A 16,415-nucleotide genomic window follows, 5' to 3' on the forward strand; every position below is an offset into this window, starting at 1 on the left:
GAGAGACTGCTATTTCAAGTGCCACCTGCAGAGACGCTTCTTTACATTCCCTCCGTTGTTATCCGATTTGAAAATTGGATATCCATTAAAGCCCACGGCTAGACCGTTAAGATTAGCACAAAACCAACTGCAAATAGAACCTGAACATGAAAAACCATATCGGATATAAAAAGCCAATATCAATTTGCAATAAATTGTTATAAACGAATTATTAAATGTTGGCTGTAGAACAAAGCTGATTATGCCAATCGACTGTAAGGGAAAAGTCATACAAAAATCAAGTATTACTTTTTCCCGTAGCATCTTCCGTTTTTCCCAAAAATATTTGCACAATTGATTTTTGTAATGTGCTCTTTATATCAGAAATGTTTTCCTACGCTTCTATTTCCAATTATTGTTCCTTTCTAATCTTACTGACTGGCGACTATGACACACGCTTGGTTGATATTACCAAAACTTTTTCTATGTATGTTAATCGCGCTACTAATCTATCTCTCTCTTTTCTAAGAAAGTCTTCTAAGAGTTAAGGTCATCGGTAGTCGATCGATCCGTACAAATTCCATGAGCGAGAAGGCGCGCGCGAGAGGTGGGAGGAAGTCGGAGGAAGAAGAGGAAGAGGGGGAGGAGGAAGAGGAAAAGAAGGAGGAAACAAGAAGCGAGAGAATGAGAGACGCGAGGGGAGTTGCCAAGGATGAAGTAAGAAGGGTACGCAGGACACGCGATGGTGCTCACGTGCGCCAAGTACGGAACTGCTGCTCGGCGAGCCAAGTACGTTAGCCTCGCGCAGGTTCATCGGACGCCATCGTCGTCGTGAAGCCATCGACCAACCGAGAAACAGACGCTGAATCGAGCTCTTCTCCTCGCGGAGCTCGTCGTGTCTGTTGCGCGTGACATACGACGGGATTCGCACGACTCACCACTGCGACATCGCGAATGTCCCCTTAACCCTTTGACACGTTGCTTTCCACGCTGAGGGCGTGTGTAAAGTTTCACCTGCAATGTGCTCTTTATCTTTCTTCTGTAAGAACTTCTGTTTCTTCGGTGCCCCGTAACTCTGCTTCAAATTTACATTTTTTTCCCGTCCTGTGTATATCCTATATTTATGATGACTTGAAAGTTTAATCAATACTAATAACTTTGTATGACCGCGATTTAGCCTTATTTTACATTCTTATAAAATGAATGTTATTTAATATACTTCCAATCATCGTTTAATAATTATTCCTTACAAACCTTATAATATCTTATTCCGTCGAAGTTTCAAGAAAATAGCAAGTAAATCTACATTTACAATGCCTCTAAATAATAACAAATCACAAATCACAATCGATAATACGCTATATTTTGTTAATAACAGCGGTTTTAATTGAGGTCTGAATGACTCCGGGTAATCGTTCGCATAAAAAAAGAAAATAAGGTGACTATTCCGGGGTTAATTGAAAATTCGATCCGGTCGATAGGATCGAATTGTGCGAGGCGTTAACGTCATGATTATTACTGTATCGTTAATATAGTCGCCCCTCCCTCACTCTCGTTCTCTTTTTTCACGCCGACGCACGCGTTACGCGCGCTTTCGATCCGCAAATTTCTCCAGTTTCTTTTGCGAGAGCACACACGCGCGTTACACGCACCAGCTTTGCGGCGGCAGCTTTTCAGCGGATCGCGTTCTCCATTCGGTTGTGCGAAAGTACGTTCGTTCGTTCATACGTTCATACGTTCGTTCGTTCGTTCGGCGCCGTAACTTTCACTTCCACACCATTTCCAACGCGATACTCCCACGTCGCGTTTGCGCTAGATACCGCCGGAGGCATATCGTCGGATCGAGGCACACAGAGGGAGAGTCGTTATTCAGGACAAAAAAGGCGGGCGGGGAAGAGAGACACGTATAAACGATTGTATCGTAACACCGCTCTGTTTTGTGAGAAAGCGAAGGCGTAAGACGATCGCGCCCGCTCGCTAGAAAGTACAAGCGGAACAGCGAGAGACGTTTCCGACGTCGATGAGAGGATGACATCGGGAACGTCGGCTGGAATATGTGAGGCATATTTCAGGAACCCACGCAGGAGCCTGTAAGAAGTTAGCCCCTCACTTTTCGATCTTATTTATTTCGACTGTTGTGCCAGATCGGTGCTGCATCGTATTCGAATGATAAACTTGTAATACGAAAAATGCGCGAGATAAATGGAAAAACGGGGTGGTTTTTTTTTTTACCAGCCCCTACTTTTCGATCTGTGCCATTTTTTACTCTTACTCTATTTTACTTTTGACCGTCAATTTGTAAATATTGCGACCGAGAGAGAAGAGATGCAGCACAATATCGATATTAATCTAAGAGGTCGCGCCGATACTACCTCGAGTCCAAGCGCGAGAGAATGAGAAAAGACCTGAAATTGAAAGAACAGGACGGGGTTTCCATTTGCGTCCAAACTAAGCGGGAGGTAACGATCCAGAACGTTCGATGGGCGCGGATGGACCGATATCGTGCCGTTTCACCGTGAGCGAGCGGGGCTCGATCCGCGGCGTGGGCCGGGCTGCGAGAGTTCAGGGGAAAGTAGAACGGAGCGAGCCCCGTGTGGACTCGCTGGTGAAAACGAGGAAGTTAGGTGAAAACCGTCGACGGTACGGTCGAAATCACGTAATTACAGCGGCTGCGGATCGGCCGAGCGCGGATATACTCTTTTTAAGCCCAAACTATCGCGATCCAATGACGGTTAGATGCGATCGAAAAGTTCCTCGATCTGACTAAGAAAGAAAAAGAGCTTTTTCGAGCCAAATGAAATTGATTTCTCGGCATAGCCTCTCTTCAACTCGTCACGACGTGTTTTCCTTTTCTTATTTACAACCGTGACGATTTTGCGCCTTCCCATCTGATAATGTGCCATTGAACAAACGTGGACACGTGCAATCCTCGTCGTGATATCATCATGATGATACAGCGTTTCCGATGAAAATGTGTTTTTCCACCGTGATGATGCACACGCGACGGCGCACAGTAGGAAATGCTTGAAAACCAGACATTGGAAGGAAAAATGAAAAATTCTAGTTTCGGCATGTTTTCTCATTCCTCGTATTCTAATCTATCTGGAAACAAGAAATCAAACAAATAGGCCAGTAAAAGCCAACGCAGGTATATGCGGTTACGGTATATTCGTCAACAAACTTTAATAAATCGACGTAATAATTTTCAATAAACAAGATTCCATCTCATTCCTGTCTCATTCGATATTATTTCTCTCACCGACAGACTCGCGACGGTCAGTTGAAAATATTCCGTCCTCAGCTCCGAAGCGTTCCACACGAGAAAGGTTAAGGAGAACTCGGAAATAACGACGAGGGGCGAGGGGACTTCAGGGAGTGACACGTCCTCGTTTTTGCGCTTTTTCACGGCGCTGCGCGATCTGCATTTTCCTTGAAACATCGGCGCCATCTCGAGCTCCGCTTCATCTCTCCATACGTCGTGCGAGCGGATTTAGATCGTGTTCTTCATCGCTCCGACATCTTCCTCCTCCGGCTGTCGCCGCACGCTCGCATAATCGAAGCACATATATTTCCATATCTGATTCATCCGGTTGTTTCGTAAGACCGGTAATCGTTTGTTAACTAACGACGCACGCGCGCGTGACTACACATTCGCAGGAAAAAAAGCGTCGGTAGAAAAAGGAAATCTCAGTGTCAAGATCGGAAGGTCGCGAAGGCGACCGAGTGCAACGCAGCGCGAGGCTAAAAATATCGCTTTACGATTATCGCGATTACGCGTGCGCCGTACAGCGTCGGCGCGCGCATCTCGCGCCAACGACGATTCGCGAGTTGAAGCTTGCCACGCATTGCGCTTTTTTTCTTCTCATTGCAGCCTCCGATGGGACCGTGGTACAACCCGGGAATGGTCATCTTATTTTCTTTCACGATCACCCGGGGTTATTCACACCACGATTAAAAACCGCTATTATTAACAAAATATAGCGTACGATCGCGAACGTTACCGATTGCTCTGTGATTTGTTATTATTTAACAACATTGTAAATACAGATTTATTCGCTATTTTCTGGAAAAAATGAAGGGAAAGCGAAGAAATATTTAAGAATCGGAATAAGCACATCAAGTATCGACGGTGTTTCTAATAAATGAAGATATCGATTTGAAAAACGCTGTTCTATTTTCGATGAAATAAAATATTTCAAGCGTTCGGTAAGAATAATTAGTAAAAAGGATCGAAAATAAATTAAATAACATTAATTTTATAAGAATGTAAAACAAAGCTGAATCGTGACCTTTTTACTTTGTTTGCTAAGCTTTATCGAATTAATTTCCTTTAAATAAGAGTGTGAACTATATTTAATTTCTACGTCATCCGGATGATTATTCAGATAATTTTATCTAGATACCGGCAAAAACTAAGCAAGGGTGTAGACTACGGGTGTTGCTAATCATAGTTTAGGTTGCTGTATAAACGTAGCAATTGCCTCGAAAATAAAGAGAGAAGAGAGTAACGATCGATCGGAGAGGTCCTCCTCGGAGTGTCTCGCGAGGGAGAGAGAGCAAGGGAGAAAGTGAACATCGCAAGGTCTCGGCGCGGCCAGAGGAGGTCTTCTTTGCGCGCTTTTGCGAGGATTAAAATTGCAAATGTCCCGGATTTCTCTCGGCGGGCCTCGGTTGGTCTACGGGCCGAAAAAAGCAAGAGGCACCCTTACGAGGACGAAACGAGTCGGCGGGACGAAAAGCGCGAGGAGAAGTCGCAACAAAATCGACACGGTCGATTTTCGCAGGAAAGTCAGTAGTGGATGCGCGCGCTAGCGGAGGGACGAGGAGGGGCGAAGTCAAGGTTGACGCGCGCGGCGTAAGTCGAATGTGTGATAAGACAAAGGCTGACTTTCTTCAAGGGCGCGCCGCGTGCGCGACACGAGTTGCCTTCGCGAAAGAGGAGAAGCGTTTTGCGCTTGTCGCTCGCTACACGCGCGAGGACACGCACACACGAAACGCGAGTGAACGAGGAAGATGCATCAAGGATGCGGACGTGTCGCGGCGATTTTCGCTCTCGAGAGGGAATAGAGAGACGATATCACGTAGGTTCCAATGAACTTGCAAACGATATGGAAGAAAGATTGTTCTCTAAAATCACTTGTTGATGGAATTATAAATACGAAAAATTGTCTCAGCTATAATACATCACTGTAAAATAAAATATCGTTATTTTAACTTGTATCCCGTACGATGGTTCACGCGTGGATTTACAAGGTGAAAATATATATAAAACATTTGAAGCGTATTATTGTTATCGCCAATAACGGTGTAGTATTGCATAATGTATATCGCGCTCGACATTCAAGTTGATCAAGACGATCTCGCTACGGAAAAAATAATGATTATTTCGAAATGCCCAGTTCTGTCGGGGAATTTTCCTTGTTTATTAAAAGACGGTTTATCTCCTCGAGATCGGATCCTCGGAAATACCCGGCAGGAAATCTGGGTTATTATCGCGCAGCGACACGAACCATGTTATTCCGAATAACCGATCAAGACGACTGATATTGGTCTGTTACACCTGAAGAAATCGTGCAACAACTGACGAAGAAGTAGACAAAGAAAGGTAGGCAGCGAAGAGGATAGCGTGGTTATAAATTGCTGCATCTCGGCGACGGTGACAATAAAGCTATGCAAATAAAGTCGCCGAATTTTCGACTGTATTGGGCTGTGAATCAGTCGAGTCACTGTTTTCGAGGAAAGATTAATGAGAAAATATACGCGCATATGATTGTTATCAGTAAGTCTCGATAAATTTCCTTCCTTTCCTTCACCGGTGTGCCACACAAAGAAAATGTAACACGCGTGGGCGTGAAAACCGCGGCAGCGCGTATAATAAAGTCGTTTCAACGGTTTATATATATGATATTGGCATTATTCATAGCATACTATCACGTAACGTGATTATAGTGCGTTATTATTTATTATCGTTATAGTAATTGCATATATTATAATATTGTAATGCGCATTAATATATAATACATTAATATTATTCGTTATTATATAACCTGTAGGGTTACCGATATTTCGATAATATTAATACTAATAATTATATACCAAATATTTCGCGAAGAAATTGACGAGCTTCTAGAATGTGTTCTGAAGGTCATTCTAAACAAAACAAGAAAAGTTCAAATACAGTACAAGAGATGGCTGACAAGATTAACATACTTATTCAGAATGATCGTCGAATTACGGTGCGGGATATTGTTTCTACATCCAATATCAGTATTGATAGCTGTATCAGAGATCAACTTCGTTATCGGGAAGTATGCGCACGTTGGATTCAACGAATGCTAACGGACGAACACAAGCAGACACGCTTGCGGATGGCTCATTCACTTGCTGTTGGCACAATGTGAAGAAAAGGGTGATGCCTTTTTTACGTTTCGACCCTTAAAAGAGTTTCTAGGGGGGAGGAAAAAGTTTCGTTCCAATGAAGAAGTCATCGAAGCTATCCGATAGTGGGCGCGTCTGCAGTAGCCGGAAGAATTTTTTTCCCCTCAAGGAATACGGAAGCTACCGGAAAGATGGTGCGGTTGAAAAGGAGGGAAACTATATTGAAAAATGACAGTATGTAAATCACTTCTCTTACGTTGCTTTTTGAATAAATAATAAATTATAATTTAAACTCGAACACTTCCCGTGTTGTTACCGCGCGTGCACATCGTCACATTCAGCACATGCACGCACACACGGCTTCGCTCGTTGCGGCGTTCCGACAGATTCAAGGTTTACGGTTACGATAAGAGACGGCACCGAGATCTTTTCATACAAAGAGCACGCGCGACCGAACGTTACTCCACTTGGACGAAGTTACAACGATAACGACTGCTTTCCTACCCCCGCTATGTAGTACGCAATCGAGATTACACAAACTACGCACAGACGTTATTGTCTCGTCGAATGGGCGAATTAAATAACGGCGAAACGAGTTGATTACAACATAGCGGGCCCTGGAATGTAAAATTACGTGCCGTGACGGCGATAAGTGCGCGCCGCTGTCCCCGCTGTTTTCGATGTGCATTCACAGCGTTCGTTAATGACGGTTCGACGACCGCGACGACGATAATTCGCGATGGGCTTGTACAAATCGGGCTGCGAATGAAAATTCGACTCGCTGTCCTCGTGGTCTTCCTTTTTCTTTTTCATTTCATGTCGAAAATACCGATAAATCGCGACGGACGAGCCATCGAACGTTCGGTTGAATAAGTTGCATGTGTCATTAACCCGGGAATAGTCTCACCTGGGGTCATTTCATACCCCTAACGATCCGAAAATGAAGCTCACGTCGCGATGGATTCCTTTTACCGATCGGGAACCGCAATTGTACTTTTCATTTGGACATTTGGAGACCTAAGCTATACAACAAGAACAGGCTGCGACCCGTTTTATTATAATATAAGACTGTAAAAACACATTGGATCTATTAAAATATACAAATCTTGAATTGACACTTAATTTTTTCCCACGACGTTCTCAGGAGTTATCGAGTAGTTCGCATCATTCGGAAAGGGCAAGCCAGCAGCTGCTGTGAAATTTTTTTTCGATATCGAAGGAACACGACGTGGATGACGACGACAACCGGCGAGGAAGAGGATAGAGCGGAGAGACAGGAGGAAGAGGAGGCTTGAGTATCCTTCGCGGCTTAATAAGACGGCCGTAAGGGCGCATCTGGAGGGAACGGACCTCGCAAATTGGCCGTGAGGCCCAAGGTCGTCCAGTATATCCTACATACTCGAGTCACTGGCCCCTGTTAGAAACGAGTCGGAGGGGCCCGAGAAGCCCTCCCCTTCTGAATGTCCATCCTAAAGTAATCCTTCGGCCCTAGAAGGACGTGCGCAGCAACATGTCCGAAGCCGGGAAGGAAGCTATCCTTTTCGATTCTACATGGAAAAAAATTAAATATCAATTCAAGACATCCTAATAGAAGCGATCGTTGTTTCATACATAAGCAAGAATACATTACCTTCTCAGAAAAATTTCATATTCTTGAATTTCAACGATATCATAATGTTAGATAATGTTAGGAATATCGGGAGAGAGTTGAAAAATCTCGACGTGTGAAAGGAAACGCAAACAATAACTTCGAAAGGGTAACGTAAACAATGACCTTAGAACGAATCGTATCGCGAAGAGAACTGATTTGAAGTTCCGAGTGAATCGTGAATACGTCATGCGTGTGTGCTCGTAAACGTACGATCAGTTAAATAAAAGTTTAGATAAGTTTAGAAATTTTTAACATTTGAAGCGGTACTTTTTCCGCTGTCGATAAATCTGTCAAGCGATTTTTTTTTGTCACTATCCGTGCTGACCGCCACAAAAGAGCCGATGCATCGTTGCTCTCTTTTACGATATTCGAAACCTTGTACCCGATTTGGCCTCTGTGATCGCTGCTGTTTGCTCGCCGTTTGCTCGTTCAGCGATAACTTCGATAAGCTTTCGTATTTTCGCGCGCACACACACACACATATAATATATAATAACTGTATGCATAGATTCTTTGCATCTTTTGGTACTTTCAACTTCGATTTAGTCGCCTTACGATAAATCTACCGGTGAATCGTGCTCTTTGTAACTGACATTCGTGGGCGGAGGAGTCGTCATTTTTCGCTCAAGTTGGCGTAAAGAAGTGTACTCGCGTATTGTTCGCATCGTCCTTCCTGGAACGAACACGCACGGAAAAGCGGAAAATATCGCCTCACAATGTACTCCTATCGGAAGTACATGTATCCTCTTTCGCTTTTCTTTTTTAATCTTTGCGTTCGGAGATACACAGAAAAATTTCAGTTCCTGCAACTGAAGACTCGGTGACAAGAGATGATTCTGTGTTATCGCAACTGAGAACATTTAACTACCAACTGAATGTTATTCTCATTTGTAACGTTAATATTCAAAGCCGTTTTCTGTTTTTGCGTTCTTCATACGCCATCGACGAGAAAATATGATGCGAACGGTAACGTATCACTACGTGGCAGATTTTTCCGGTTCGATGCGACACAAACCGAGCCGAAACCGTGCGCGAAATCGTCTTCGACGTTAAATCAAAAAAATTCAAGACAGGACTAACGTGTTTTCTTTTTATCCTCCTTTCCACTTTCCCTCCGTCTCCTCCTCGTGAGTTGATTTAGAATACTTAATGCTACGGCAAGGACGAAGGACGTCTGGGACGGAGGAGCGGTTTGACGGGGACGCAGTCGGACGAGCGACCGGAATGCACGTTCAACAACGAATTTTGCGAATTCACGAGAATGAGATTCAGGAGTCGTAAATATCGAACGAATTCTTCGCATCGATAAAAAAGGGGGGAAAAAGGGGAAAAAAAGAAAAAAAAAAGAATTCGCGTACGAGCGAATTCTAAAAGTCGCGGAACCGCGCCGCGAAGGAGCTTTGGCTAATAAAGAGGACTGGGAATAAACTTTTATCGTCGGCACACATCGGCGTAAGTTCGATCGAACACTGACGATAACTTCTGATTGTACACGTGGGAGGCAAATGACCCGCGCGCTAATTGCGCGCTCGATAAACAATGAGAAGTTCGTTACACGAGCGAGAGCCTGCCCGAGGACATGCGCGGAACTACATTTCGCAATAACCGCGTTAACACGTAACCTCGGACGAGTAATGTTATCTTCGATCGATCGATTATCACAACACCTACGACGACGACAAATAAGCCTACACGGAAAAAAAAGGATATTCTTTATTCTCGGAAGATCTGTATTCTCATTACCGTACGTTTGATTCAAATACAGAGTTATTCAAAATAACGCATTCATTTTTTTGATATAATTATTTTAAACGTTACAAGATTTATTATTTTCAGAATAATCACACTGCGATCTATAGCGGACTATCGTAAAATCGCAATAACGATTTTGTTGAAATTCAAGAATATTAAGTTTTTGCAAGAAGATCATATATCCTTGCTTATGTATGAAACAATGATCGTATCTATTAGAATATATAAGTCTTGAATGGATACTTAATTTTTTTCCGTGTAAAAGCTAGATTTTGGATACGTATTACTGCGCGCGAAATACCGTCGTTCACAAGTCACGGCGCATGATTAGACGATGATGAGAAAGGAGATCCCGGAGAAAGAGAGAATCCGCTTATAGCCGCGTGATTTACTGCTTCGGCCGAGTCGACTGCCACTTCACATACGGGTGTACGTACGGCGTGCACGCAACGGTAGGAAGTAATGACTAACGGTAATCGGAGCCGGCCTATCGACGAAACTGAAAATACCGTGACTCCGCCGATAGCGGAGTGCCCGGTTTCTCGCTGAATGGCCGACGTTCGCGGGAGCGCGTCGATTGGACGGCGCGTCGAAATTCGCGTTCGACCGCTAACAGAACTTAAATTCAAGGGAGAATTTATGGCGCTTACTCACTCGCTGAATCAGTCGGTCGGTCGGTCGGTCGATCGATCGATCGGACGCAGCCCGCCTATTTTGGTCAGAGAGGAACAGACGATATAACACTCCGATCGATTGGCGAACATCGCGAGAGTTAAAAATATTCTTACAGTCGCTTCCCCGAGTGAAATTTAATAACTTTTAACTTTTATAGTTTTTAACAGCCGTGAAACATTTTGAAGAAAAAATTGTTTTTTTTTTACATTTTTCTCACGCACTTTTCGCTTATCGTTCGAGCACAATGCAGCACAAATCAACAGGACTGTCAAAATAAATAAACTCAAAAAGTGAGGAGGGCTAATTTCTTATAGGCAAAATATTGAACACATCATCGTTGTCAACTTTTCGCTCTCGCCCACTATCGTATCTTCGTCTCCCCGGTGCTTCCTTCCTTCCTTCCTTCCTCCGCACTCTCGGCGGCAACGCGAATTCTCGTCCTTGCGCGACTGTTGAGAACCGACGGAGGAAGAAAGAGGGAACGAAACGAAGAAACGGAGGCACGAAAGAGCGCGATAACGCCACGTTTCTCCACGTTCGAATTCCATCGCGAATCTCCCGGCTCTCGAGAACGGCGTTCACGGTCGGACATGTGTCTACATGAAAGCAGCCAGAATCGTCGAGCCGTGACGAAGCCCGCATCGGCGGCAGCCTCAGGAAGGTCGGCGTCTAACATATAAAAAGGTGTATTCACCTTGATTCTGTCGCCTCCTTCCTTCGACTTGACTAAAAACTCCCGAGCGTGGCGCGCTCAAAATCGCGACGAAACGTCCATGATGACAACGCGCGACAACGAGGACCCGCAGCGGTCGTTCCCGCGTTAACAACACTTTTTATCAACGTCTCGGAAAATCAAGGAAACATCCGGCTTTTACGAAATTGCAACGGCTGATCGATGTGACTTTCGATTTTCTTTCAAACCGGAAACTGGAAAACACTAAGATTCTTAATGAAGAAAGTATCGATAAATAAAATTCCATCAACCCCACAATACTTGTTTATGAACAATACGCGATAACATGGCTCGTAGACAAAAAATGTCCATTTGAAGTTTTCTGATTTCTAATAAGATTTCCCTGAGGATGCCTCGATTTTTCCATAAGCCAATTTACTGAGAATTTCAGATTTGTCAAGTAGTAGACACCTTGACGTGAGAAACGGCACGACACACGCGACTGTACGAATTGCCTTGACCGTTGCAACATCCTCCTCCGTCGGAGAATAGCTTTCAACGCTTCCGTGAAAAGCCGGAGGAGAGCGCAGTGTCGAATCAGCCGACGTTCGGGTCCTCGAAACTAATCTCACGATAATTGTCCGGAGTTGTCAAGGACGCGATTTCGCGCTTTTATCTGCCTTGTCACGCGTGACTTTTTCTGAACTTCTGCGCCGATATCTCCCTTCGCGTTCGCCATTTCGCTTCGTTCGACCGTTTTGCCGAAGATGTACGCTTATCTGTGCTTTAAATTATTGCCGAAAAATACCGTCCCTCTCGCATCATCATCGTAACGGCGAGTTGACACAATCGAAGTATACGCGCGCGCGATGCCTCGTCAATGTGCCTCCGCACAGCAATACGAAATGCTTGAAAACCGGATATCGGGAGATATTAAAAAATGTCCTTTAAACATAAATAAGTAAGTGTGTAAAGCCGCATTTCATTTAAATGAGCAATAATCAATATATATTTTTGAAGAAAGAAACCAAAAATCAATGTCGACTTGATTTTAAGTAATAGCCTTAAACTAATACAACACGTATGAGTGAGTTCAGAAAGTGATGTTTTATCGATAACGATAAATTATAATTTAATTTTCATTTAATGCACTGAAAGTACGCTAATCATACATCAGTTATATGAAATTTCAAGTTATATCTCATCGAAGAAATATGGGAGTTACAAGCAAATGACCGAAAAGTGACGGCGTTCGCCCCACTATGCGCGCCGCTACGATTGCACTCGGCGTGACGTTCCTTGACACATTAAAGCGCCATACGCGTGTCGTTACTCGATACACAAAGGAATCCCTACTTACTTCGCGCCGCTCTTTTACCTCCGCGTTATATTCTCCCCGGGACCTCGCCATTACTCACTACCACGAATACAAGTACGCTAACGCGGCGCGCACGACCTCCTGGAGGTCGAGATCGATCGTTGGACGCGAGGCGATTTGCGAGACAAGAAAGCTGCAAAGTTTGTCGTCGTTATCGACACACAGAGGTGACACACAGACATCGAGAAAGAGTGTCGTTAATGAGCGATAACGCCGCTGCAGCGGATAACGAACGTTCTCGAACGAGGAATCGCAAAGAGAATTTGAAAGGGATTCATGTCTCCCTCCCCCTTTCTTTCGCTCTCGGAGGAGAGAAAGAGAGTGGATGCGGATCCTCCGGCCAGCTGTTGATCGCGAGATGTCAATACGAAAATCCCACGACGAGTATCCTCGCGCGCTTCTCGACACCGGCTCGCGATCGATGCGCGATTACTCCCCGCGCCTACCGGTCAAACATGTCGTCCCCCGCTCTCCGTTCGCCCCGGACGAAGACCCACCCTGTAGCAGCCAGCTAGCTCCGACGACGGGCAGCCAGAGCGCAATTATGCCCCAGTTTACAATAGGTGCTTCGAGCCTTGAACCCTAAGAAATTGACCGATCGAATAATCAATCGTGATCAGTCAAATTCTCATTGCAGATCCCCGCCTGAGGCTTAAGAGATTGAGCAATCACGAAGGAATGACAGAAGAATAATCTCGATCGTGATTGGTCGACTCCTTAAGGTTTAAAATTCGACCTGGCCTGTGAGACAGAGAGGAGTGTACGTACCGCGCCAGCGCCATCCTAACATGCGACAATCCAGGCCCCGCGGGTGAGAGCAAGGTATCCAGATCTGCGAGCGGCGGCTTGTCGTTGGCACTATATCCTACTGAACACATGCGCGCGATTTTTCCGTTTTTCCTCAACAGAGCTCGTCATAATAACTTCAGACCGGGTAGCGCCCCCCTTCCCCCTCTCGAGTCCTTTTTACCGTGTCTCCCTCTTCTTCCTCCTTTCTCTCTTTCTCTCCCTGATTCTCCGTCTCGTTTTACCCGGCACCGACTCGATCGAGCACGAACGGCGCGCTCGCGTAACACGAAGAAGACCGGCAACAACAACCGAGATTGCTCTGCTCGACGAACTTTCCGGAGTCCTTACTCCTCCCCCCGTGATCCGTCACTGTCACCACCGCATTTTCACTGGTCTGTGTTCGCGACGGGGACGACGACGGAGCGGCAGCGGCTGCGGCAACGGCCACGACGACAGCAGCAGCAGCAGAGGCGGCGATAATGGCACGATGTCGGCGGCGGCGAGGCTTCCCGGGGAGCGCGACGATCGGCGGCGAACGTGGCGACGAGATCGCGTCGCGGCGCCGATGCGCGGACGCTCGCGTGGAACGGAGAGCCACCACCGAGAGACGGCGCACAGCTTCGGCTCGATTTACTACTCACTACTACTACTACTTCTACTCTGCCAACCACCACCAAATTCTCCCTCTCTATCTCTCACTCTTTCCCTCGCTTTCTCCCTTCGTTCTTAACCGCACTCTATTTCTTTACTTCTATTTTCCCCCTGAAATTCCTCTTCCCGTCCAATGACCTCGCACTTCGATCGAGGAATTCATTCACGAATGTTCAATTGTAAACGTACCTCGTGTGGCTCATTGTCTCTCTTTGCCGTTTCTCCCTTCTTTCTCACCTCAAATTTTCTTTTTCCTCCGGTCTCTTTCTTCCGATACTACTCACGCCTTACCGTTCCGTTCTCTGCCACGATACTAGCTCGACTGCAGGCCGAGCCGAGTCCGACTGAACGGCCGCCGCTCCCCTAGCGAGGGTGGCGCGCTCTCGCGGCGTAGTTCGCCGCTCGCGACCTCGTGTCGTGCCAGCGGAACGATGATACGATCTCCCTGTGTGTCCCCTCCCAACTATCGCGCACCCAAGGCTCCCTTCCTCCCCGTCTCGTCTCTTTTCCTCCTTCCCCTCCTCTTTCTTTCTCTCTCTGCCTCACCCTGCAGGAAATTCTGCACTGCGAGTGAATGTGGCGTGTGTGTGTGTGTGTATGTGAACCTTGTCCAGGCATGCCGCTCTGAAATTGTTGTATTAAACGTCGTTTCCTGGCCGCTTTGACTACACGGGGTGTACACACACGGTCGTTTTGTAACTTTCCGGTCGACGAATTCGGATCACCTTGATGGCTCTCGAAGGTAACCACGCGTACCTGCGGCGTATGCATACTCGTAAAAACGAGGGTTGCGAGCGTTGCGACGTATGGATCGAACGGATATGAAAATCCGGCTCGTTAAAATTTCGCCTCCGATCGAGAGTGGCGCGCTCAAATCATTCTTTCTCCATCTCTTTTTTCATTAATTTATACACAATATGTATACAGGGTGTGTCAAAAGTCTGGGTACAGTCGAGTATCTCATATACAAAGCAATTTTGAAAAAAATGTTTTAAATAAAAGTTATAGGGTTTAAAAAAGATCTATTTACCGATCTTATCAGTTTAACTTTGGTTGGAGCTGTCGAAGTTAAATGAAGGTCAATTTCATTTTTTTCTAACGGAATCATATAGTTTTCTCAACACAAATCAATTCCTCCATTCATGTCACTGAAAAATTCTTAATCATTTTCGTCACATATCGAGCGATACACTCCGATTCATTTTCTCGTGTACTTTCACATTCAACAGTGCCTCCGACGTACGCGCTTCCCCAAAAGATATCGTGATGAGAAAATTAAATTTTCTTTCGGCTCTCCCGGAACAGAACGTGGGAGTGGTTTGTGCGTTTCGAATACGCACGAACGACGGTGCGATAGGCATCGATGGCTTTCGCGGTACCGGAAACCGAGAGAGCTCGCCTCTGTTCGTCGAATTACGATGAAAAAGGGGGTCACGAAAATGTTTTACGAGCGTTTAAGGTGTCTCTCTCTCGTCGGGGTCGGCGTCAATGGGACCGTGACGTCGTGCCGGAATCACGCACGACGGTCGTGACATTGTGAGAACGATGATACGAGGAGGAGAAGCGAGGGGGGAAACCGGAATACATTTCGGCAAAACGCGTTCGAGTCGGTTTACCGTCGTCCACAAGAGAGGAGAGCATCCGGTGTGTGCACACACACGCCTGAAAGAGTTATGCCCAACTCGAAAGAGAGAAAATAGCGCGCGAAAGCTGCTATTGTCTCTCGGCCGGCTCTCTCGCCCAGATTCCAGATCGAAGTTGAAAATCGCGACGAAATGTCGAACGTAAAATTCAGAGACGTACGTTCGAAAGCTCACTTACCATGCACGTGAGGAAGTTGATCGGGGAGTAATGATGAAATTAATATCACCTAAAAAATTTACATTTCCGATAACACAGGTATACAATGAAAGATACGTTAACGATCCCCTCTTTCTCGCAGCGACTGAACGAGCCGAATAGATACGTCAAGCGTGGGAAATTGTACATTTTTCAAACTTAGTTCAAGAAGTTCTGATATTAATAAGTGTAGTCTCGGGGCGCGGACTTCCCTTGATCCCCTTGAAAAACGACCCTGAGCCTCCCCGCCCCGCAGCGCTGCGGTCGAAGGTCGTACCGTATACCCTCTCTAATAGGTCGCCACTCTTTCCTATTTCTTTCTTTTCATCGCGTGCGCGGTTCTCCGTCGTTATTACTATTACCAAAGGCTCGGCGGTGTCCGTGTATTGATGCCGTATGGGCGGATAAGGCGAGCCGTAATACACAATAAGGCGCAACCCGCGGAATTTCATCGAGTTCGAGCGATACCAAAAACTTCGAGCTCTGAGCGCAAACACCTCGTCAGCGCGAAATCTCGGACGAGCATTTCCTCTCTTCTCGGTTTTTCAACATTTCGCGAGCGAACGAACGAAAGGAGCGCGCGCGCACGCGCGAGAGAGAGATTTTATTTCACCTTAAGGGTAAAACCCTCTCGAGCACACAGTGATTAA

The 16,415-nt window shown here is 45.8% G+C and overlaps 1 protein-coding gene across 10 annotated transcripts in view; it reads right to left on the bottom strand.

Annotated features, from left to right (window-relative positions):
- LOC106748035 (protein roadkill) overlaps positions 1 to 16,415 on the bottom strand; it is a 71,278-nt gene that overhangs the window by 13,896 nt on the left and 40,967 nt on the right. For 3 of the 10 annotated variants that reach the window (XM_014626203.1, XM_014626205.1, XM_014626202.1), the window contains exon 4: positions 7,757 to 7,904. The exons of 1 other annotated variant lie outside the window; for it this stretch is intronic. Coding sequence is in view for 3 of the 9 variants with exons in the window: in XM_014626199.1 (XP_014481685.1) it covers positions 13,255 to 13,364 (110 nt within the window). In the remaining 6 variants the exon portion in view is untranslated. Of the gene's footprint in view, positions 1 to 732; positions 1,095 to 3,238; positions 3,714 to 7,756; positions 7,905 to 13,254; positions 14,261 to 16,415 lie in introns of those variants that run through there. 6 more of the 10 variants (XM_014626207.1, XM_014626201.1, XM_014626199.1 and 3 more) reach the window with 6 other exon arrangements.

The sequence above is a fragment of the Dinoponera quadriceps genome, unplaced genomic scaffold (genome assembly GCF_001313825.1).
Source record: "Dinoponera quadriceps isolate SergipeBrazil2010 unplaced genomic scaffold, ASM131382v1 scaffold2662, whole genome shotgun sequence".
Classification (NCBI taxonomy): domain Eukaryota; kingdom Metazoa; phylum Arthropoda; class Insecta; order Hymenoptera; family Formicidae; genus Dinoponera; species Dinoponera quadriceps.